This window comes from Agelaius tricolor, unplaced genomic scaffold (genome assembly GCF_023055355.1).
Source record: "Agelaius tricolor isolate 1412-34295 unplaced genomic scaffold, bAgeTri1.0.p SCAF_10, whole genome shotgun sequence".
Taxonomy (NCBI): Eukaryota; Metazoa; Chordata; class Aves; order Passeriformes; family Icteridae; genus Agelaius; species Agelaius tricolor.
In genome coordinates, this window is record NW_027269270.1 from 31,153,263 (window position 1) to 31,178,313 (window position 25,051).

The window sequence follows — 25,051 nt, forward strand, 5'->3', positions numbered from 1 at the left end:
ATTCAAGTTTTAAAACTCATGTTTCTTCTATACCCACCAGATAAAATTTAGATCTACCTGAGTTTTGAAGATAAGGGATTCTCTTCCAGAAAATTAATGGCAAAGTTTCTGAAATTTCCAACTACTTATGCCTCATAACAACTGCAATTGTGGGGAAAAAAAAAATAAATAAAAGAGGGCCTAGTCCATCTCTGATGATGTCAGCAGAACAAAGGCAGAACCTGTGGAATCGTAGCTGTGTGGTATGAAACTATTTAATACAGTATTTTTATAGAAAAAATAATAGCTTTAAAATTCTATTGACATTAATATACAGCTATACACCTAAGTCATCCAAACACGTGCAGAGCTGCAAAAACATTCAAATAGAATTTGTATAAAAAGCAAAAATTTTCATTAAGAAAATGGATTTAGCCATTTGTACAAAGTAATGTTTTTTCGCTTCAATTTGCTCTTTCTTTAGCTTTCATTTTATAAGTTAAATTTAAAAATTAGTCAACACACTGAATTAAGTATGTAGATTTTCATTTAAATAAATCAGTCAACAATTTTTTTATAAAGTATTTAACACTTCATTGTAGAAACATAGGCAAAATGACTATTATAACCAAAATGAAAAATACTGTTCAATTTAAAAAAATGTACTTAAACAAGAACCTGAAAAAGTTTATGATATGCATAACATTGTTCAAGCAAAATTGCACTAGTATTACATAAATCAAGAGTTTTATAAAGGCCCCAATATGGCAAAGTTTAGAAATAGGTAGTATGCATGCACAATAGTACAACAAAAATCTCTTATAAAACAGCAGTTATTTTTGTAATGCTTGTACAAAGGGAATAAAGAGCAACCACAAACATATTTAATCTGTTAGGTTAATATATTATGATAGCTAAAAGTCAGTCATGTCTAGCAGAGGAAGGAAGAGTCCTCCACAGGATATGTGTGAACACGTCTTTTGTGCCTTTAAAGTTATGTATAAAATATTTTTGATTCAGTTCAAACCTGAAAGTAATTGTATTCTTTATTTCCATCAAAATTAAAAAAAGGTGAGTCGGATTTTGCCTCTTAGCAACAACAGAAAACAGGCCAGGTCAGAGAAGTGATGGAAACTGATACTGATGCTTTTCACTTTTGATACTTGGACTTGATATTGAACCCAGACTACTGAAACTTGGGCTTTGCTAAGGTTTCACTTATATGCAGCTTGGCTCCTTTTACCTCCACAATACCACAGTTTATCTTAATTTAAAGAAACTGCTGTGTTCCAATCCTTTAGTATCACTAAATAGGTGTGAGGGTTTTATTTATGATTGTCAAAACTGAATGCTGTGATCATCTGAGTGTGCTTAAGGTTGGGGGTCTGGCTTTTTCCCTACTGCTCGGTGTGAGTGAGGGAGTTATTAATCCATAAGAACTGCGTGTGATTAGGTGAATAAACATGTAAAGCATGTGTAGGCAATGCCCTCTTGTGCTCTAGGGTGGCTACTGTCCTACAGGACTGTTGGAGTTTGTATGCTTTGCCCCACAGCAAGTAAGGTTTCAGCTTCCAAGATATATCGTTACTATGTTCTATAAGGTTTTAATAAATACAGAGCTTGTTTACATGGTATATATGTTTAGTATATCATGTACAGTCACTGAATTTCTGAAACATAATCATTGTGTTCATGCAGATCATTAGATGTTTCACTTCTATAGTCTTGTTTACTTCTTGGCAACCTAAAGCTAATTTAAAAGCAAGTTATGTTTGTTTGTGAAAAGTTATCTAGCTTCATCAGGATCTGAAGAGAAGTTCTAATGGGCACAAAGAAGAGAGTAGACCATTCAATCATTCTTTCACCATTTAAAATAAACAAAATTACACACTGTACTACAGCTTCCAGACTACATAATGAAAAAGTGCAGATACCATCTTCATCGATTAAGTAGAACCAAAAAAGTTCATAGAAAATAGATTGCTCATTTTCACGCTACAAACGAATATGTTGTTTGCCATTTTAACAAATTTAAAGGTGTGTTATTTCAGCAGCATTGTTGTAAATTTTACTGTAGTGCAGTTTCTTTTTCATAAAAATACCTTACAAATGGTCAGTCAAAAGTCATCAGCAAAAGAAAAACCCAGAAAACAATCAACCAAACAAAAAACAGAGGTAATGCTGATGCCAAAACAATTATAATACTGTTGGTACATAGAAAAGTAATCCTTATATTTTATACATTTATACAGAGTATAAAAGGTAACAGCAGATTATGCCACAGTCTCCCTTATCCCAATATCTATTTTCTTTGGAAGAAGTTCTCTTCTTTCATCAACACTTCCTAAGGAGTTTCGACAGTTTTGTCCATCCACGTATAACTTTGCATATACTGGATTGGCGTAATTTGTTGGCTGCAGAGAAATGAAGCAAACATTAGACCAGTCAGATTGAATCAAAATTAGCATTTATGGAGATGGAAATGGCTTTGTTAAAGCAAGAACAAGTACACATAAAATACAACAGGACATATTTAATAGATACCTGGACGTCTGCAAACCTGATGATGAGTTAATTATTTAGTTGAAAATTAAATTCATGATGAGACATGCTATTATAGTAACCAATGACATGACATGCAGCATATTATGATATTAAAACCATAAAAAACATTGACAAAAAATTAAATTAAAAACCTTGAAAAAATGTCTCTGAGGTTGATTTGTCCACCTTATTACACTGGAAGATTTCAGAATAGATATGAAGGAGTTTATAGAGAAGGTGCACTGTGAGACCATGTGACAAGTTTAACAGTAGAAAACTGCAGCCAACAGTTTCCATATATTACCTGTTCTAAGACATCAGCATCCCATCAATAGCTGACCATGTTTTCGAATTCTGTGGCCCAAATACACAACATGATTTGACCAAAAAATTCAAGACTTTCGTCATGTAAATTAATAATAAACCAGCATAACTGTTAATATATCATAGTAGTTACAAATTGATAAGCCTTTTCTCAGCAATTTTGGTGGTTTGGACTGGAATGAAAAACATCTGTTGAAATGAGTGGCACTTCAGCATTGGACAAGTCCATTTTTAATGCTGCAAAGCACTTCCTTGTGTGAGAAATCCCCTGAGTCTCCACTATTTCCTCAATACTTTGTGCCTTTATTGTCTCTAGAAGAACTGTGCTATCCAATTAGAGTTCAGCTTTTATCCATGATAACAGGAAAGGGCACCTTGTGGTCAAAATCCTCCTCTTTTTACAACTAATTTATCAGCACTGCTCTGCTTGCACAGATACTGAGTGGACCATCAAGAAGCTCTAAAAAAGGGAAATTAATTTGTTTGGTGTAATAAGAAGTGGCTAAACTTTGTATTGGCCAAAGCAGAACTGGATAGGTCTTCCTGACTTGAAAATATCCTGAGTACACCCTGGGAAACAAGGAATGAAAAGTGACTTTAAGTCTTAGCTCTTCCTTTCCTTGTTGCTCAACTCTGTTTCTGAGCCCAGGATTAAGATACTCCTCAGGCTGGATAGCTACAGCAGCTGCTCAGTTAATGAATTACAAGCTGCCTATTCCATCTATTACAGATGAAAAAGTGATTGCTTTGTGGTCCAGACTTTCCTGGAATGGAGACAGAACAAGGTGAGCCCAATTTATTTAATTAAAAAAAAAAAAAGAAAAAAAAATTAAAAAGAGCTACTCTCAGTTCTACCTGTCTGTCCACACAGATCTTTACTTTTGTGGTCATGATTATAATGAGAAATTTATAATGAGAAAATCTTTCAATTGTCAAGACTTTTTTACTCCATTGGCCATCATTATTAAGGATGATAACCACAACAGAACGAGATGCTTTGCATCTATGCAGTGCCTTATTGACTTATTAAAATTATATATAATAGTAGGGTCTGCCTCATGATCCCTCTGTGAGTGGTACTGATTGTACAAGGCAGTACAGCGAGGTACAGAAAGAAGCTGGAGTGACCAGAATTTAGGAGAAAAAGTTAAAGATGGGTGAATATTCTGGCTTTCATCATCCATGGTTCTGTGCTCCATCAGAAAAAAAACACACCCCATAACAATTATTAAATTTCCAAATACAACATATTACAGTCATGCAAGAACGTGAATGGCACAAAAAATGGATATATATTGAGGCACATGAAAATGAATGTCATATTGATGTCCCTTTTGTATCTTAAATCTTTATGTTTGCAAACCTCATACTAAGTTGTAGTAAAAAAATCAGATGTTTAGAAGGAGCTCTTTTATGATACAAATCCATTGAAATCTGAACAATTATAACATGCTTTGCAAATACTGAAGGAAATTGTTAATTTTTATGTGCATCAAATTCCTCTAAAATAAAATCACTTGTTTCCATTATTTGGGACTATCTTTCAGTTTGATAAACTTCACTAAATGCCTGTAATTACATACAAATTTTAAATATATCAGGATAAATGGCTGTGGTGACCATGCTAAACTTATATAATAACTTATAATATGGCAAAGCATCACATTACTTATTGGTTTTTTGTTCCTTTGCAAAGACATTTGCAGTTTTAGATCATGTTACAATGATGGGTACAGATGAAATTTTGTATGCAGAGGGGGACCCTTTATTTCAAATAGAAAATGTATTATTTACTGTCATCCTTCATTCCAGTAAAAGAAGAAAAACAAAATTAAAACCAAACAGAAAATGCCTCTACTCAAAAATGAAAGACAAACTTTCTTTAGAAAGGGGCTGTGGTGGAATGGAATGGACTTGGATCATCATTTCTCACCCCTGTTGATAGTGGTCCTTTCAAGTCAGAGTTTAGGTAGATTGATGGAGCTGTGTGGGGAAGCTTGAATGCAGTGGACCCTCCCCCTATGTATCTGGCCTGTATAAACAGAAAATTTCAGTTTCTGTGCTAATAGAGCATTTTCCACGTGTACTAATCAGCACTGTTAAATAAACAGGGCACCAACTAAAAACATTATTTTAGAGTGATCTACATTTATAAAAACCTCCTTCCAGGCAATCCTCAGCATGAAAAACTTACATTCAACACGAGAATAAAATTCAGCATTTTCCGACCATTTTCCACTGAGGATTAGGGCCAGACCTCACAATAAGCACTGGCTCAGCCACTCTGCCTCCAGTGAGTAACTCCATTTTCAGCTTACCTCCTGCACTGAGCACACTGCCTGTGTGATGCAGTGGTGACATTGCTAGAGCTATCAGTAATCCTGTTATTGCTTTGTCAGAAATGCCAGGGAGTGATGGCTGCCCTTTGGTGTGCGCCCGATTACGGAGCTCCGGGAGAGATAGCGCGGCATTACCCCGCTCATCCCGTGTCACATCACTCAGGCACTTCAATCACTGCACTGCTGCTGCAGGACTGACAGCATCTCTCACAAGGAAACGATAATACTTACTAGCTTTGTGCAAACATTTAATCTATCTGCCCCGTCAGGGATCCCAGCTCCTTGTGCCTTGGCAAGTTTTCACATGTGGAATAAGTTAGTCTTGCATGCACGCAAGCACTCTTTGGTGCTTCAGACAGGGGCTGGACAATAATGTGCTTCCAATTTTAAATATTTGCCACTAGGCTGTGGTTTGCCAGCTCATAGACATGTCTGCCTTCATTAAAAAAAAAAACCCAATCATTTTGTAGTTAATTTCGAACTCTATTTTGATCAAATACGGGCACTAGGAAAAATGACCATCAGACGGCATCAGACTACAAAACAGCTGTTAATATATACATGACATTTATTCTAATGACATCTAACTTGGCTTTATGTTCATTAACTAAATCTAAATGTCATTGTTCTACATTTCCATTCGTTACACTTAAAGACAAAACCTTTGCAAGACATAAAATGGCTTTGCCACTAGAAAGAGAAAAGAAATTACCTTTTCTGCATTTAGGGTAAAATCTGAGGCTAAAAGACCACCTTCACTGTGGTCATGGCCCACCTCATACATGTTATATGACGGATTGCCAATTTCTACATTGAGTCCTCCATTTATCATGGGTTGTCTTCTGATAGTTTTTGTCCTGTAATGCATAAACATACAAAAATAAAAAAAGAAGATAGTGAACTGTTGGGTATTTTGTTTCTCTTTAATCTCTAAGATCAATGGGATGAAAAAGCATTTCCTACAGAGACAATCATAAAATCCTTCAATTTTCCAAGCAAAGTAGCAATCTGAGTCTATGTATAGATAGATGCAGAAGCTGGAAGCAGAGTTTTATTGTTTTTCTCAGTTTGGCTGTAGTGGTATGAATCCATACAAAACACTAACTCGCTCTCTACAACCCTGACTTCCTCCAGTTACTTCCAGATTTCCCTCACTTCCAAGGAAAGCCTTGCAAAGTCATTGCCAATTCCCTGCAGGAATGAAGGCAAAGAGAATATGAGTCATGTCCCATTGCTCATTCATTTCACTTTTGTTTCAAACCAGTTGCACAAAGTCAGCTGTAAACTGAGGACAAGCGAATGGTTCCATCAGGATGCATTAAAAATGCATGAACTTCTCCTCATTCCAGTTTGCATTGCCTGCCAGTGGTGATTGGAACACTGAGGTTCAACTTGAATTTTCTTTCAAGCTTTAATAAAAGACAGAGCCTTATTTTTAACCTTGAATTAGGTATCAGTAAAGATAAGTGATTGAGTTGAATTGTTTCTGTTGCTGAATTCATTTCTTTCAGCTAAGGAGGTGATTTCAGCCCAAGCAATTGAAATAACCTCAAGAGGGTAATTTTTTCCCAGTGCAATATGTTCTCTAGAATTACAAGGGAATAATAGGGAGGTCACAGTCAGGATGATAACAGTCGAGTCCTCTTGTTGGCTGAGTAAGATGCAGTCAGTATCTGAAATCCAATATACTAAATGATCTGTATTTTTCAGAAATGTCATTGAAAAAATATTTCCTAAAATAGGCACTTAACAGTAGCATGCAAGTGTTGAACAGCTACACCTAGTTTAATACTTGACAGTCTTCTCTGAAGAGATAAAATAACTCTAAAATACATTTTCAAATATAATTTTAAGAAGAAAGCCCTTTATTGAGGCTAGTTCTATTTCTCCAGTGAAAATCTATTATTTAACAAGTGATTCTCAGTAACCTAAATAATTTACAGAGCAGCAACTGGTTTCAGGATTTGGCTATCACTAAACTTGGCATTTTAGGTGCAGCAGCACATAATGACATCCATGGAGTCTGGCAGGGTCAGCATTACTAGCAGTATGGTCAGGAGATGTATTTATCTTATTGGCTTTACAAAAAAGGTTTTAAAAATTGATGCTCACAAGTTTACACTAGAGTTTGCAGGGGAGAGATGCTGCATGTGATGCCAGATCATAGTAACTTAAAAGATTCTTTTAGCCTAGAGAACTGAAATAGCCTCCTAAATGGCCACATTTGCAGAAACAGCAGATTCATCACTTGTTTTTAAAGGACTTAACAAAGAGACATTATCTTGGTTTCACATGTGGGGTAACAAGGCCCAGGAGAAAGGAAGACAGCTGCTCAAGGCCAGCAAGCAGGACAGCTACAGGCCTGAAGTAAATGGTTTTCTCTCTGATTCCCACCCTGCCTTCCCTAGTGGGCCATGTCCTTATTGCCAGGAATCTTCCCCTGCTAAATCTACAGCAGCACCATCAATGTGATGTTCTTTGAACGTGTGAAGGGCAGCAGCTCTCTCAGGTGTCTCATACAGCAGAAACACTCCTGCCTCCCCTGGCCACCAAACATGGCCTTGGAAGAAATGCCCAAAGTCAAAAAGTCAAACTCAAGCTCATTATCAGCTCCAAGGCAGCTAAATTCAAGAGAACAAAATATTCCCTACTCAGTGCTGGAATTTATCTTCCTGTGCAAGATACTAAAGGAACGTGTAGTAAGGAAAGGGTTGGGGACTCTACAGTAAATATTTTGAAAATTGCTTGCATCTTCAATATAACTTGAAGATGTAAACAATACTCAAAATTTGAGTATGTGGTTTCAATGAAATACATTAATTCTGTTAAGTTCTCTAAGTCTCTGCATAAAGTTATCAACACTTATACAGCCTTGTCAGGGTTGAGCAAAGTGGGTAAGAACTACAATTTTTGCAACTACTGCATGAGGAACGTAAGTATCAATAACAGATGTGGTTGTTCCAGCAAGAACCAAAATGTAACTGATTTGCTGCCTCCAGAAACAAGTCTTGGGTCATTTGTTGCATTTTTGTTTCTCACATAAAGTGAGTTTTTGTATATCAGAAAGATGAAAATACTTGAAAGATTTATTTATTTTTTAACTTCATAATACAATAACTTCAATATAAAATTACTTACCTTCGTTTTCTTTTGCAAAGAAATAGTCCAATTACAAGAGTAGTGATCAAAGTCACCAGTAGAACAAGAGGAACAATGATTGCTATGCTTCCTAAAACAGAAGGAAATATCTTTGAATAATCATGGCTTCACAGCTGTAAAACAGTTAAATTAATTAAAAGAGAATAATTTCCCATGCCAACAATGCAATTTCATATGATGAGCTTCACTCATCAATTTGAGATTTTAATGCTGATCAATAAAAACTTCATTACAGTTAATAGTGTACACACAAGTACTTTTATGGACAAATCAGGAGTTCCCTCTTTTTGGATACCAATATAATTTGGATTAATTCCCTGCCCTCATTTGCAGCAGCAATCCATGAAAATCTGGAATTGCCAAACAATTTGGACTGGACTGGCACAGCCAGGATCTTCAGCAGCTTAGGTCATGCAATTATTAATCTAAAATATCCAGTAGGCCTAGCTCTGGTTGAAGAATTAATTAGTATTTATAGGTATCTATTATCTTTATTTGTGGAAAAATAAAAAGCAGCCAGCAATCTTCATTTCTAGATGGTTGGTGCATTCCTGCATTTTGCTGCATTTTACTGCATTGTACTCGAGAGCCAACAATTTTGTTATGTTGATATAGGCAATCACAAAAACTACAATAATGCTTAATGCAGCAGAAAAACAGTGCACAGATCAGACAGCAATGTTAAAGGAGAGGAGGGAACAGGGAAGAACAAAATGGGCTTCACATTATTTTGGCAGATGATTTCACTGAAATGAGAGTATCTGCAAAAATAAGGTCAGTAACTGTACCTTTATTTCTGAGCCTTGCTTTAAGTATCTGCTCGTAAAGAAATACATGCAACAAATAATTTTATGTTATAAATACAGGACTTATAAAAGCAGGAATTCAGCATAAAGCCAGTGTGGAGAGGCATGTATTTTCTTTAATATCACAATCCTTAACTGGTGGAAAACAAAAATATTGTTGGTTGTTTCACTGACAACATTTATTGATTTATTAAAAAAATAAGCTGCTGGCAGTGTCTACTCTACATTAACCACAGTCTAAATAAAGAATTGAGAACTGAATTCAGGCTTTGAATTCTGCCTGAAGGCTTTCTGCCTGAAAGCCAAGTCAGGTTGTCAGATATACAGAATGAAGTACTGAATAAAAACTTAAAGCATCCTGAGTTCACTTCAGCTTATGAAGACTCAGCATGTAAAGGATATTACAACAAGGCTTTTTAAAGAAAACATTTGATAAATAACTGCCTTAAGTTCTACCTACGTGCCAAAAAAAAAAAAAAAAAAAAAAAAGTTAATTTTGGCTTGGCATGTAAACATTTCAGAAAAAAGCCCTGAAAAGTTTCATCTAACCTCCAGGCTGACCTGAATAGCAGGCAGCTCATTGTGCTGCTCCACTTGGGCTAAATGTGAGCAGGGCAGGTACAGCAGGGCACCAGCAGCACACTCAGCACTCTGCAGGCAGCCTTGGCCACTTTCAGCTGCCAGTACTGCAGCAATGCCATCCTTTTGTGCTTTCAGAGGTGTTTAAAAACATTCAGCAGGAGCTATTCTTACTTTCGGGATGATTTTCACAGTAGGTAAAACTCAGCCCTCTGCAGATGGCCAATACAAAAGTTATGCACTACTTACAGCTCTATTTTTGATGCTTGCAGTAGGATTTAAATGGTCAGAGGTCTCCCACTAGCTCCCTGCACAGGGCTGATATGGCCAAATGCTTGTCACTGGATATTCTTTCCTTAAGAAAAGTGCAGCCAGCCCTTGGAGCAGGCAGTGCAAGGCCTAAGAACTGCCTTGTGCAACACCAAGTGGCAATCTAAAAGTCTAGAAATATCTACTTTTCTTTTTTTAGAGAAAAACATACCAGTAATGAGCATTTTTCATAACATAAACTCATGTTTTAAGATAGCAGAAGGCTTAGATTTCTAAAGTGAGCCAAATTTGCCAAGTGACAGCAGTGATTGGAAATACTCACTGGTGCTGATGTTGTCAGACTTGCTGCTTTTGGGAGCTGGCCTCTCACACTGCGTGCCTGACCAGTTGGCTGAACATCTGAAAGGATCCAATTACGATGGGGAAGTTAATAATTGTCACCTATTAACACAGCAACCCATGAAAGAGACCACCAGCACCTTCTCAAGAGCTACTTGAACCACAGCAGTGCTTCCACAAAACCAACAAGAATCCTCATGAAAGGAGTCAGCAGGACCCTGCCACAGCAATGGCAGCACTCAGAGCGGGGATTTAGTTTAACCCTACACCTTTGTGTGTTTGATTCCTGTTATTATCACTACAACTTTAATTCCAGAGTTCTTTTCTAACTTCTCAAAAAATAAAACAAGTTTAATCAAAGGTGTATTGGCATTTTAACTTTTGAAACCTTGAATTTCATAAACACATGTTTATTTGCAGAAATATAGCCACATGTATGTGTGTGTGTGTGTATGTGTAAGCAGGCCTGAGAGTCAAAGAATAAAGAGTTGTCCTAAAGGGACAGGAGCATCTCCTGCCCTCAGAAAGCCCTAAATACTATTTATATTCAGAATATGTTTTCCAGGAGCCAGGTGCCTGGATTATTCACAGCTATTCTGCTCTAATTTCCTTGTGTGAATATCAATATGCAAATAGTTCCTCAGCTGGGATTCAGAACACTCTCCATGCACACAAGGAAACACAAGGAGTCCATGGAAGCAGACTCAGCAAATCCATCAAAAACAGAAACAAATACCTGAATGAAATTCAATTGCTTATTCAACCTGCTGTAAATATGATTAAGTTTACTACAGACCCTCAAAGTCTCCTTGTGGAAATGGCAGGAAGTAGTCACTTTTCATCTGTCTCTGTTGCATATTGTGCAATGAATCATGTTTTTTCTAAGTCTTTCTGAATTATTCATGAATTTCAACATCAGTTATCTTTAGGGAGGTGCAATAGAGCGTTACCCTCACACAGTTCCAAGAACTACTGCTATCTGATGCCTTCCTAAGGATTTCATAAACTGCAAAGTTTACAGCTGGTTATGCTTAACAACTGATGTTGCTCTATAATAAAAGAAGTTTTGGAAAGACACCAAACATTCTAGACAAGAGCAATGCCATTCTCAGGGAGGAGCCCTGGGCAGCTGTGCTGGAGATGCTTTGGGCTCTCTTCTGTCTTTGCAGATCACTGCAGAAGACTGGCTCGTTTCTCTCCTTGCTCCTAAACCTCTTCCAGCACAACCTGACATTCAGATAAATTTCTTTACTGGGTTTCATATTAAGCTTGAACTTCTTTTGGAAAGTTAATTTAATTTTTGGTAGGATACACTATGAAAGCGCTTAAGCTCTGCAGAGGGTCTTTAGAAGCATTATTGATTTTTTAAATATATTGATTATTATTGCTAGCTGATTCATATATTGCCACACACTAGCTAAATTGCATTATAATTTAGAAGTTCTTCATGTTCATTGAAATAAGTTTGCTTATTAAATAAATATGGCAAATACACACTTAGGTTTCCTCACTGCAAAGAACCCCCAATTCCTAATTACACACATGCTTCACAATGATATATTTTATAACTGAACCCAACTGACTTTTCCACATGCTAACCATCACTTCAGCACCCTGCAAGTCACAGGGAACACAACTTTAATCTTTCAAAAGATGCATCTGTTCCTTTTTCTTTCCAGATCTCTTTTTAGCAATTATGTAAGAAAAAAATGCTTGCACTGACAGCTTACCTTACTAAGATACTGTTCAAGGAATTTGCTTTTTAAAAATATCAATTTTCAACATACAGCTGCAAAATAAGGGTCTCCATTCTTGTAGAGAAACATTATATATCTTTATACTTAGAATATTCTACTCAGCTCCAAGCTGTTGGCACATGACAAACATGAAACAAAGTCTTTCTATTTCTTCCTGAATATTTTGCATCATTCCTGATCAGGATTCAGCTCATGCAATTAAAACTTGTGATGACAGGCAATTTGCATTTAATAATACACTAGTGAAGGGAAAAGAAATATTTTCGAGTTAGATATATCTAACTTTGCAACTAAATTCTTATATTAAATGCTTCAAATGCTTCCACTGTATATAAAATCATTATGATAAATCTGTCATAAAAACAGTTTAGAGAACATAAGATAGTGAGACTAGCAAAAGGATCACCATGAAGCATTCAAGTACAAGCTCATGAGAAAATTGTATAATGTACAATTACATTCTTCAAAACCTTATAGCAGACATGATATCAAAACAGCTGCTGAAGAAAAAAATCCTACAGCTAGACATGCAGTAAACAGAGGAAAAAATAAGGCAAACATATTAGAAATTCTTTACCTATCTTGTCATTCTAATTGCAAAAAATCAGCAATATTGAAACACCTGAGGCATTTGACAGAATTCTCATAAAAACATTGTTAGTTGCCACTATATTTTATTTTTTTTCCCAAATGCTTGCTTTCTCCAATAAACTTTAAAGAGACTGAAGCTGGAAGGATGGCAGTCATTTCCTTCTGCACTTTGAGGGGAAATGGCTGCCCTTTGATGGTCCAGCAAGGTGTAAAGGCTTGTCTTGTGCAGACAGAGGAGAAAAAGGAATTGAGCCCAGGGGAAAGGGATGTTTTCTGCAAGGGAATTTGACACAGCAAATCAGCCATGAGCAGGCACATGAATAATGATGGGGTTGGGACATGGACAACTGTTCATGCAGGAAGATGGGAAATGAGCAGATCTCCACCAGTTTTAGTTGTCTGCAGAGAGAAATTGCTCTTAATAACAGCATTTTCTGGTGTCAGGACATCTAAATTCAGACTGCTCAGTTCCTAGCAAGGGAACTGACTCCTGCTTGAGTTGGATGTGCAGTGGTTTGTCCTTTCCCAAACTCTTTGGTACCAGGAGCTGTTCTGTGCCATTTTCAAGGGCTGTATGGTAGACAGAACATTTGCAGTAGTGTCACAGACACCTTTTATGAAGAATCCTTTCCTTAGGAGTTTTTCTCCTGAGAAGCTGAGAGGCCTCAGGAACAAAATGTAAACAATGGTTATCTGCTGCTGTGGAATGCAACAGGGGCATCTGGGATTGGGCTCATGGGGTTGTTTCTAATTAATGGCCAATCACAGTCAGCTGGCTCGGACTCTCTGTCTGAAACACAAGCCTTTGTTATCATTCTTTCTTTTTCTATTCTTAGCTTGCCTTCTGATGACATGCTTTCTTCTATTCTTTTAGTATAGTTTTACTATAATATATATCATAAAATAATAAATCAGCCTTCTGCAACATGGAGTCAGATCCTCGTCTCTTCCCTCATCCTCAGATCCCTGTGAACACCGTCACACTATGAGCAAACAAAAAGGCACTAACGAAGCAGAACCACATAAAGCCACTTTGTCTCATCAAAGATGTTCACATCATCACAAACTCAGGAGAGAGAACAGTGGAAATGCCTGATTTGAGTCACTCCCAGACAAATACAGATGGAAACAGATGGGGAAGCTGACAGTGAAGGACAGGCTGGAGTCAGCTGAGTGGTGCAGAAAACATCTCAGGTGCAAATCTCCAGCTCCCAGCAGAACCAGAGAGAGATCAAAGGGCAGCAGTTCCACAGGGGATGCCCGTATGAAAACTGAGAGTGAGTAAAAGTAAAAAATAAAGGTTGCACACATTCTGCTGCCAAGGTCATTAATAAAACTGCTGCAGCTCTCTCTGCAACAATTCAGTTCCACATTTATAAAGAGATGAGTGCTTGGGAAGTAGCTCTGAGGTACTAAATGCCTGTGCCATGGGAATTATCTATTTTGTAAAGAGAGATGTTTTTTAAAATATGTATTCAATTGAGGTCATGAAGGTATTGCACTTGGAGTGAGGAATGTTTAGACTGGAGATATTTACATTTCTGATCATGCTGTTATTACAGAGTCCATTCATGACAGAAAATGTCTCTCTTGTCTATTTCTGTATAACCCTTACAGGTCAGTGTGAGCAAACTTTCTAAGCTCCATTATTCATGTACTTGACCATTTGACTAAGAAATGACTGAATAAATAGAAAAAAAAACAGTAAAAAAAGAGCTAATTTTGGTGCAATTTTTAAAAAAGTTTGTTTCTCCTTTTTTCTCCCTCTTTGTGCCACAGGCATTATCATAAAAATATAATACAGATGGCATAACATGCAGTTAAAAGTGCTTTTGTAGATAACTGTTTTCCAACTCAATACACCAGTGCAGATCCAAAAATGACAACAACATTGCAAGATTAGTCTAGAGGTGTACAAGAAACTGTGGAACAGTTCTTACAAAACAGAGGTGGAAGGGGAACTGAAAAGGTTTCTTAGCTATAAATGATATTTCTTCATTTTAAAAAGTATTTTTTTTAACTTTGGTCTTGACATAGCAATATATTCTAAAACATCCTAATGAAAGTATCTAGCCTCACTATTTTAAGAACACTCAACATTAAAATTTCACTGGAACTTGTCTTATCATTAATATTAAAACTATAAGACAAGGAAACATCTGGATTACAGTTATTTACTATCTACATTAAATTGCATTGAAAGAGAGAAATCAAAATTCCCTTTTCCCCAAAACTCTAGGATGCCAGAGGATGATAAAAGCCTTGCACTAAACCAAATAATTAAACTGTTCCTTATAATAAATTTAGGAATACTTCTGAAGATATGCATTGTTCATACAGGGAGCTGATAAAATAAAGTTAAATCCACTGATTAATTCTCTTGTTATAAAATTAAAGCAATTTTATAACAAAGACAAGTCCCAACCCAGGGCTGATCAATAATTGCACATTCTGCAGCTTCCCCTCTACTGTAGGTTTTCATTATTTTCAAGTAGCAACTTTTCCATGATCATTTTATACGTGAAGAAACCACATTTTAGTAGTTTTGTCTAATGAGCATTCCTCAACATCATAGAAAGAAAATAATGTAGAAGCTAAGGGATACAAAATTTATACTTGCTACCTGAAAATGAAATACAAATTACCTTGCAATCCAATACATTCAGAATAGGACAATAACATCATTCAAAAGCAAGCAAAACAATAAAAATATTCTTTTCAGGATGACCAAAAAAACCACTGAAATTTAGTCAAAATGTATGTGGGGAAAAAAAAAGTGATTTAAAAAATTAATTTTAATTTGGGCATGAGTTTACTATGTACAAAGGATTATTCACAGCTGCATGATGCTCACTGTAAGGAACAATTTCCAAGTGCCACTCAGCCTCACTCATCCAAAGGTAAGAAAAAGAAGGAACTGAGAGTCTTTAACCACCATGCAATTAGCAACATGTATACAGTACAGAAGCCATACAAATACTAAAAATAATAACAGAAAATATATAAAAGCATGTACAGGTGACTACTACTGTAGCTGAAATTACACTGAGCAATAAAACAAAAGGAAAAGAGGTTGAGATGGTAAAACTAAAAAGAAAAGATGAGAAAAGACTGGGTAAGTAGGCAGATAAAAACCCAAGCATGTTTTTCCCAAGCAGTGATACACAGCAGCAAATATATATATATATATATATATATATATATATATATATATATATATATATATATATATATATTACAAGTTTTATCTGAACAATTTTAAACTCATGGACAAAGGATATCTGCATTACAGCCTAGTTAGTAAATGCTCCATGAAAAAGATACATATTCCTCTTTTCCAAGATCTTAACATCTCCTCCTCTGACAACCACTCTTCAAACACCTGTTTTCATTTGGTTCTTGAGCTACTACTAGTTTGTGGTACAAAGTGGATAAAAGATCCTTTATCATACAAAGGTATAACCTGCGGATTACATTCAGTTTCAAGATATTTATAACAAAGATATTTTTAGTTGAAAAAGAAAGCTCTCAAAGGACTGGCAGAATGCTGTGACATTCCTGTTGCAATTGCAATTGGGGAGCTCATTAAATATACCCCAGGAAATCATATGGAAAGCATTTATTGCAGGATACTTGAAAAAATTTCCTGGTTTTTGCTGCCTCTCAGGGTTACCAGGGCCTTCTCTTAGTCAGGCTTTTCAATCCTGTGACTGTTCTACACCACAGAGGCTTTTTCCACTCAGCCTCCAGAAAATGCCAGTCAGGGACTGCAGGCTGTGGTCCCTTATTTGTCCACAACTGGACCATGGGTGTACCTGAACGTTTTTTGAGCAGAGGTTTGGTTTAATGATGAGTTTATTTATTATAAACCTGTGTGTATATGTAGCACTTGTACAGCTGCCTGTGCACTTACATAAAAGCTGTTCATATGGGAAGATTTTTCAACAGTAGAGGAATGTCAGGAGCAAGGCCCAGCATCACAGGAAGCACTTGAGCTGCAGGGGAGCTCCTCCATAAAGAGGAATGCACTCTGTTATTCCTGAATAATTCTGGGACCTAAACACACACACACACACTCAGGTGCTCACCCCCACACTCTCCCCTCACACAGTGCCTCCCTCCAGCCTCCTGGCTATAAACCTGGCAGGAACAACCTGGCAATATTGGACCAGGTTTCCCAGAGCAGCTGTGGCTGCCCCACCCCTGGAATGTCCAGGCCAGGCTGGGTGGGCTCTGAGCAGCCTGTTCTAGTGGAAAGTGTCCCTGCCTGTGGCAGGGGGGCTGGAACAAGGTGAGCTTTAAGGTTCCTTCCAACCAAAACTATCCCAGGATTCTGTAAGAACAGCTCTCCTGCTTGTTTCACTCCTGCAGGAGCTGTTTTTCCTAATTTCTCCATGTCTGCACTTCCAAGTTCAAACTTTGCTATCAGTTTTAGGTAATTCCACAACTTGTTCTTTCCCCAGTTGTTCATAGTCTTTAACCTGTTACATGACCAAAATTCCCCATTAAGAAATGAAATTATTTATTCTTTCTCCACCCTTCACTTTTCAGTTTCCTCTGTTACCAAACTCAGGCTTTCTTCCAAGCTCCTGCATGGTCTGTGGTCTGTGCCTTCTCATTAGCTCTCCAGGATGACTTGTTCTTCACTACAAAGGAACTGATGTTTGTTCTAATATTGAAATACAACACATATTTGAATCCCTCTGAACAGTTAGCACATCCAGCCACAGGCAACGAATGCAATGCTGTACTTTGGCTTCTGATTTTTATACTTCTAGAATGCCTCAGGGCGTTGTGTAAGGGGGTTATGATTTGATCACATTTATTCTTAGATAATTATTATAGAACACATCCATGTGCAGGTACAAATACCAATAGTAATAAAAAAAAATGGAATTCTAGCAATATATAGCTATGATGAAGGTATAAAAGAAACAAAGCTGAGAGAGAGCAATATTCTGTGCTAAAGATTCTGTAATGAAAGCCCTGCCCATTCAACAACCAGAGCCACTCTTGAGTACTTGAAAGTTTCAATTCTTTCCAGTTCTCTTCACTGGTATCACACAAGGTGTAATCTCTCTCTAAACCCTGCTTCTCTTGAAGGAGTGAATATACAGGTGGCTAATTAGTGTGAAGGAAACAAAGACATAATTAAAGGTATTTATTTAAAGACAGACTGATAGAACAGATGGAATGAACAGTTTGCGAAATACACAGAAAAAACATTTCTTGATTATTTCCCATATGAATCTGATCTCCTGATCATTCTTTTTTTTCAACTGATTTGTGAATTTACTGGGGCAATTCAGGCATATCTCACATGCTTCTCCTGTTATGCACATCACACACAGACCCCACCCATTAGTGAGCAGTACTAAAGAGATCCTTGTAATTGTAGTGGGGAAATACTAGAATGGCAGTAACTATACAGAAGGTTATGCTACTTTAAGACACCCTAAGTGGAACATTTTTCAGAAAAGGTCATTATCTCAAATTTTAACATTCTGAAATTCTCTCACAACCTTTGTATCTGAGCAAGAACAATTATGTGGGGCAGAGGGGGAATAACAATCATCACATACCTAAAAATAATGTGAAGAATTAATATTCTAGATTGCATAGAAGTCCAAAGAGAAATCACAGCACATTCTGCATATTTGAAACCATGACAGAGCTTTCACTAAAACTGGCAATAGTCCTCATAAAACCTTCTTTTTTTTTGGTGGCTTATATGAAGCCACAGCAAGGCCTTAATTCATTCCTAAAATGATGAGGTGAAAACCACAACTCCTCCTTCCAGAGTACAAGTGATATTTAGGTCATTTAGTGCATTCATCATTAAAAAGACACCTTGAGACAGGAAGATAAAAATGTGTGCTAGCTGTGCAGGCTGTTGAGAGTCTGTTCTTACAGGCTTAGAGTTGTTCTATAATTATGGCTTTAGGATTTCCCTTTGGAACTGCTAAATCTTATTCTCTATTGTCTTTACTGAATGATAATAAGGGCATGATTATGTGTAAAGTTTGCATTCTCAACTGATGCTGACTGTGAGAGAGAGCTGAGCTCCTGCTGAATGACAATAAATCCAGGCATCTCCTATTTCTTCTAAAAATCACCCACTCCCCAATTAAAGGCTGGTTTAGAAAAACATTGACCTGTGGACAAATGGCTCATGGAGCATTTGAGAGAAAAAGCACAAAAGATACATCCAATATGTGACTTTGTAGGCAGCAGTATGTTCTTAGGGCTGCATGATTCTGAAAACACAAGCATGATACAAGGAGATACAAAAAGTTCCAAGCACCCCTGTCCCACACTCTGCTGACCACTCCATGCTTTTCCAACTCTAAGAAGTGGTAGTTAGGAAATTAATTTTGTTTCCAATGGATTTATGGTACCTCAAGCCAGAGAGTTTCATTGCATGAGAACATTGACAAAGCAACTGAGACCATGTTGTAACAAAAAATTAGATTATTCACCCTAAGCAGTCACTGTCTTTGCTACTCACCAGACACCCACATCACATCCCCACAGCATTCTGTGTTTCCATAAGCCATTCACTGAGAGAAGTTTAAATCTGTGTGAATTTCACATTTTCTCCCACGTCTAGGTCTTTGGTTCATGATTTCACTACTGACTTTTGCATCACAACCACTGAGTGATGCTTGTTCATCTGACAGGTGTTTTGTATCTCTCTGTACATCTGTCTTACAGGATTTTTAAAGACTACGGTTGTTTCTTTTCCTGATGAAGATTAAAATTTTCTCTTTAAGAAACAGACCTAAAATCCTTTAGAGAAGTAGAGCATACAAATGTAATTTTCTTTTTAACCAGAGAAGTCAACATTATGATGTAGCCCATATACTTTTGTTTAACAGTTTCTATAAAATTTCTATAAAAATTAACAAGACTTATAAATACAAGCTTCATTCCCGAAGTAGCACCTAAATAGCTGTTTTGTTCCCTTCCCTGTTCAGATAAGAAATAGGAAGTCAGACTACAGAATATGTGCAATATCACTGCTCACTAAACTTTATGCTATGTAGAATTAACTTGGTAAAAAATATCTCAAAACATGAGCAATACAGGCCAAGTGGCATTTTCAGTTTTTTCCCAATTTATTTAGTAAAATAAAGCCTTTTATTTCTTCCTCTGATGATACACACACTCCAAATGTATTTTTAAATATACTCATCAGTGCAACTCTCAAAGGGTAAGTGTGTATTATAGAAATGGTCCCCCAGATTAAGTATATATTGTGAAATGTATGTGAATGTGCATGACTTGAACCAATGAACCGTGGCCTGGAATGATGTCACAGAATGTGCAGCATTAAGTGGAAGGTTAAACCTACTTGCATCTCGGTTCATTAAACGTGGTTAAAGTGCAAATTCCCTCATTCTGACAGTAGTAATCACAAGGGTTCACTTTCTGGTCACAGCGCTGACTTTTAAACCCCACAGAGCATCTGCAGAATTTCAGTAAAATAGACCTACATAAATATTCTGCCTTGTGCTGGACAGATTTCAAACGCGTTATACACAACGACGGCAAGACACGCACACGTACACGGGCACACACCCACAGAAGACAAAACCAAGATTTTCTTTTCATGGAAGGTCCATCTGACAACACTGAAAAGTTTGCTCATGAGTGATGATCGAACAGTTTTTAAAACAATGGGCCTGTGCTGCCTGCAGGGATCTCAGAGTATTGTTGTCAGGTGTACATTTCTATCGATTGATCCAGATTGCAATGGCCTTAAAGATGGTCATTGCCATTTTCTTGGCATTGTTAGTGGTGTTGGTGTATGCTGCAGCATTTATGTATTGGAAATCCACACACAAATTAAAAAACAAAACCTTTTTTTTTTTTTTCCTTGAGATGCTATGGTGTTCCATGTGAATTGAGAAAGAATATGAGAGTTTTATAAGAAAAAAATTAATGAAAAGTCACAAGCTTCCAAAATAGCATTCTAGGTGTTTAAGCAAATGAATCACCAGGCTTAGTCAGCATATTTGGGGCTTACATATCATAGTTGTGATACTCTCCTTTTGACAGGATTTATCAGTCTCTAGTCCTCAACTAAAGACGTTTAAGGAGGGACAAATAACTGGCAAAATGGTAAAAACAGGAAAAAAAAATAAAGGAGAAAAATAAGCATCAAAAGTATTTCCAAATGAATAAGGGCTACCATGCAAAACTAAATTACATTATCTTCAGCCCTGCACCTGCAAACATACATTGACAATTTTTCAGTGGTAGTGCCACTACAATTGTGCGTCCTTTTTCTCAAGCAGAAGTGCTTCAGCTCTCACAGGGAGGAACCCTTGGCACATCTCTTCCACTGGTCAGACTAACAAAACCTAGGCATTTATGAAACTCCTTTGAGAGTCTGAATAAAACTCTCTTTCAAGATCACCTGCATCAACAGAATGAAAGAGTGGCTGTGTCTTTATTCACAAAGCTGTAGTGCCAGATCCCTTTGGGCAATAATTTGCTCATGTCACCCAGGGAATGAGACACTCATGTCCAATTCTTTTCCAACACCTCTCTCTTCCAGCCTGGAGGATGCTCTGAGCTCCAGGTTGCTTGGAGAAGTGGAAGACTTTGTGAAATGAATATTTTTAGGAAATAAATTAAAAAAAAAATAAAATAAAAAGAGTGTGACTAGGTAGCTCAGAATAACTGAGAGCAGGAAAGAAATTAATTTCTTGCTACAGTGACTACTTCAGTATTTTATATTGAGCAGCTGAAAAAGAAGATACACCATAGATCTCAAGAAAGGAGTAGAATGCAGGCTTTTCTGCTTGCAACAGTATTTCACTCCTAAGCTACAAAATACCAATTTCTTTTGCGTTTTATGTCTGAGTTTAGGAAAAGCACCCTGAATTACTCTCTTGACCATGACAGAGGAGGGAGAGCACAATCTCACCCCAGCCACTATACTCTGGGCAGTGGGAAGGTTAGGGCAGAAATACGAAATACATGAGCATATCTCCATAAGGGAAATAACACTGGCATGACTTTTCCTATTCTCCAGCTATCAGGAGAAGGGTTTTGCCTTCAAATCTGACCATCTCTGTAGGAAAAAAGACTTAATCCACCTCTGAGAAGCAGGACAGGCAATCTCGAGTTTCCATTCCAGAAAAAAATGCCTGAACAGACCTAAAATTACTATAAGTCTCCAAAGATGTATCTTTGTCTCTATATGCATTCACAATGGAGCCCTTACTTCTAAATTTCAACACACATTTTGCAAAAAGGTATGCAAAGCATGAGGTTACACAAACAGCTAGAAAACAAATAGTGTAAGTTGAAACTGCAACCAGCAGTTAGAGAGACCAAAAATACAGACACATGCACAATAATTTTATTATTTGTAGTCACACAGGCATTATAATGATCTGCAGGAGGCAGGATACTCACAGACAGACAGGTATATTTGTCTCTGGGTCCAGCTGACAGGTGCCACCATTGTAGCAGTAGCCATCACACAGCTGACAGGTAGAGGCAATCTTTCCATTAGTGCAACTGCCATGGTCAAAAAATAAAAAAAAATAGCAAAAAGCAAAGTGTAATCAGTATTTCAGTAAATCTGAGCATTTCGTTGTAAAACCACTATTTTAATGTATTATTATAAGATCTACTGATTGAAAGAATTCTAAGTTTCTGGTTTGAAAAGTTAGCACGGGCAGTGAGATTATTGCACAATATATATTTAACCTTTCTTTTAATGAAAATAAGCTATTAGAATACAAAGCAATAGCTCAGCAATAGAGCAGCACATGTTACCCATGCCTCCAACAGTATTTAGTATGTCTCTATCACTGTCACAGATAATGCAGAATTTTCAACACTGAAGAACAATGAAGAAATTTCAACAGTATAGAAGAACGCCATTGCTAGCTTGATTAATTTCAGTGTTTCCAAGTGAAAAGCCATTCAGTTTCCTGTTGCATTGTGCTTCCTCCAGGGAGGAGTGCTCCATGAGTTGGTTTTGAAAGCCAGGAGGCAGTTGGTTTGGTACGGGCAGGAGCCACACAGAGGAACTGATGTGACGTGACCACTCCAGGGACAAACTACAGTGCGGGAGATGTCAAGGACAACGCAGCCGAAGCGCTGTTAAATGTGGAATTTAGAACAAAACCTCTTTCCCACACACACTCACTTGCACACCACGTCACTGCTGTCCTTGTTGGTGATGCAGTGTCCCCCGTGGCAGCGGGTGCACTTGTCCACCTCACACTTGGGGCCCTCGAAGCGCGCGGGGCAGACGCATTCCACGCGGCCGTCGGCCGAAATCGTGCACGACTCGGAGTTCACGCAGTAGTGGTGGCAGACATCTGAAACAGCACCAGACCTAATTACTAAAAGACATTAAGGAGCATTATAGAAATAAATAATACGTTGTTTTCCATGTTTTGAAAGGTACTGTAGTAAAAACAAAATGGAAGCTGAAGCCGGCGACTCACTGGCAACCACAGGAATCGAGAATACCCCATAAACAGATATATAATATATTAACAATGTAATCTTGGGAAGTGAAATGGAAGTATAAACTCATAAGAGGTTTTTTTTTCCTTTCTAGTTGTCTAACCATTTATGGCATCATTCCACATAATATAAAGACTCCTGATGAGAAAAGCAGAGTAATGTTAATGTATTTAATGGGACGTTGGCAGAATAAATATCTTCTGATACATTCACATTACCATTAACAGCATTATGCTAAACTGAAATTGAAACGATATTTTGAAATAATTAAGTTTTATTTTCATTTATCCACATATTAAAATTTCATGAAGTTCTAATAATAATATATAAAGACATAATCCATAAGTTCTACAAAGTACTACAAACAGGCATAAGCTTCACAGACTGTGCAAGACCCCATTATGGTATCTGACTGTTTAAATGCCAGTAAGACTGAGATTTCAAGTAGTAAATTCTTTGACTCTTCAGAACCACCAGTAAGTGTCTCAGTTTTCATCCCTTTTAAAAAAATCAAATTGCCTAACTGAAGAAGCTTCCAAGGGCTACAAAATACCGGCATCCTAACATTGTGGTAATTTTTTATTTATGTGGTAGTGACAACTTTATTTCATGATTTGTTTTTTTCTTTAAAGTCATTATTTAAGCTCCTTAATGGGCAGGGACACCTTCCACTATCCCAGGCTGCTCCAAGCCTCATCCAGCCTGGCCCTGAACACTTCCAGGGATGGGGCAGCCACAGCTTCTCTGGCCATCACTTGAGGGTATCTCAAAGTCAGAAACACATTTTGCTGATGTTACTCTGTGCTGCTTTTCCTCCTCTCCAAGGAGAGAGCTGGAAGAGTTTTGCTGAGGGACAGAGCATGGCTGTTGGAGGAGTTATTTCTCTTTGAATATCCATTTTATATCTCCACTGTCTATGCAGGCTGTAGGCTCAGCTGCTTAAGGAATTAGCAACAAGAGCAGCTTAAAAAATGCTAAATGAAGTTGTTCATTGTTTCTTGTTCCCCAGTTCCAGGTATGGAATGGCAATTTGCAGCAGGGGGCCTGTTTTTGGAACAAAAACTACTGCAGTTTCAAAGCTAATACTGGGAGTGATTTTATGTAAGTGCAGTGCAAGGGCCATATGTTTGCATGCACATTACAATTAAAAAAAAAAAATCCAAAACCACAAAACACAAATACATAGGAGTAGGAAGGTCATATGTCAAAACAATTATTAGTTTTAAGGATTGATTGCAGCCATAAACTCCTACAGTCAAGTATCTAAAGTATCAAGTATCTAAAATGTTTATGCTACATTTGGGTTGAAATGACAGAAAATTATTTCTTTTTTCTCCTAAAAAAAAGGGATTTCAGTTTCAGAGAAAGTCACAGCTTGTGGGATCACCATATCAACTTTGAATGATTGTAACTGCATGAAAATGTTTCCTATTTTTAAGGTAGTTTGGGCCTTAAATGATACAAGAAATGAACTTTAGCTACTCTGTGTGTCTTTTTTCTGGAATTTAAAACAGGGAGCTACATTCAAATACATCAGATTTATGTGTATTTAATAACATGCACAGTGTTAGTAGAATTCTATGTAAATTCAGTCACTTAAATTTATTTCAGCCATGCCAGTGCCTTGACACGGAGCACTCATTTAGGTTATTATCCCTTATGTGAACTAATCACAGGAGAAACTCTGCATTGGGTAATTGGAGACGATAAGTGTGGGGAAAATGAGGTCTTTGCAAGCTGGTAATACTGCAAGCAAATGTCTTCTCCCTGCCATAAAACCCTACTAATAATATTTTAAGCTTGGGAGCAGGAGTAAAATACCTACACACATTCATGTGTCATCCTTTGCATATGAACTACCTTCAAT

General features: G+C 37.2%; 1 protein-coding gene across 5 annotated transcripts in view; it reads right to left on the reverse strand.

The window, feature by feature from the left end:
* Positions 1-236: 236 nt before the first annotated feature.
* LRP1B (LDL receptor related protein 1B) overlaps positions 237-25,051 on the reverse strand; it is a 637,687-nt gene continuing 612,872 nt past the window's right edge. For 3 of the 5 annotated variants that reach the window (XM_071435460.1, XM_071435457.1, XM_071435461.1), the window contains 8 exons: positions 22,859-23,033; positions 22,117-22,221; positions 20,042-20,155; positions 10,323-10,399; positions 8,325-8,415; positions 5,899-6,043; positions 4,781-4,879; positions 237-2,393 (listed from right to left, as the gene is read on the reverse strand). In XM_071435460.1, the coding sequence (XP_071291561.1) occupies positions 2,253-2,393; positions 4,781-4,879; positions 5,899-6,043; positions 8,325-8,415; positions 10,323-10,399; positions 20,042-20,155; positions 22,117-22,221; positions 22,859-23,033 (947 nt within the window). In that variant the 3' untranslated portion in view covers positions 237-2,252. Of the gene's footprint in view, positions 2,394-2,827; positions 2,878-4,780; positions 4,880-5,898; positions 6,044-8,324; positions 8,416-10,322; positions 10,400-20,041; positions 20,156-22,116; positions 22,222-22,858; positions 23,034-25,051 lie in introns of all 5 variants that reach the window. The other 2 variants (XM_071435458.1, XM_071435459.1) reach the window with 2 other exon arrangements.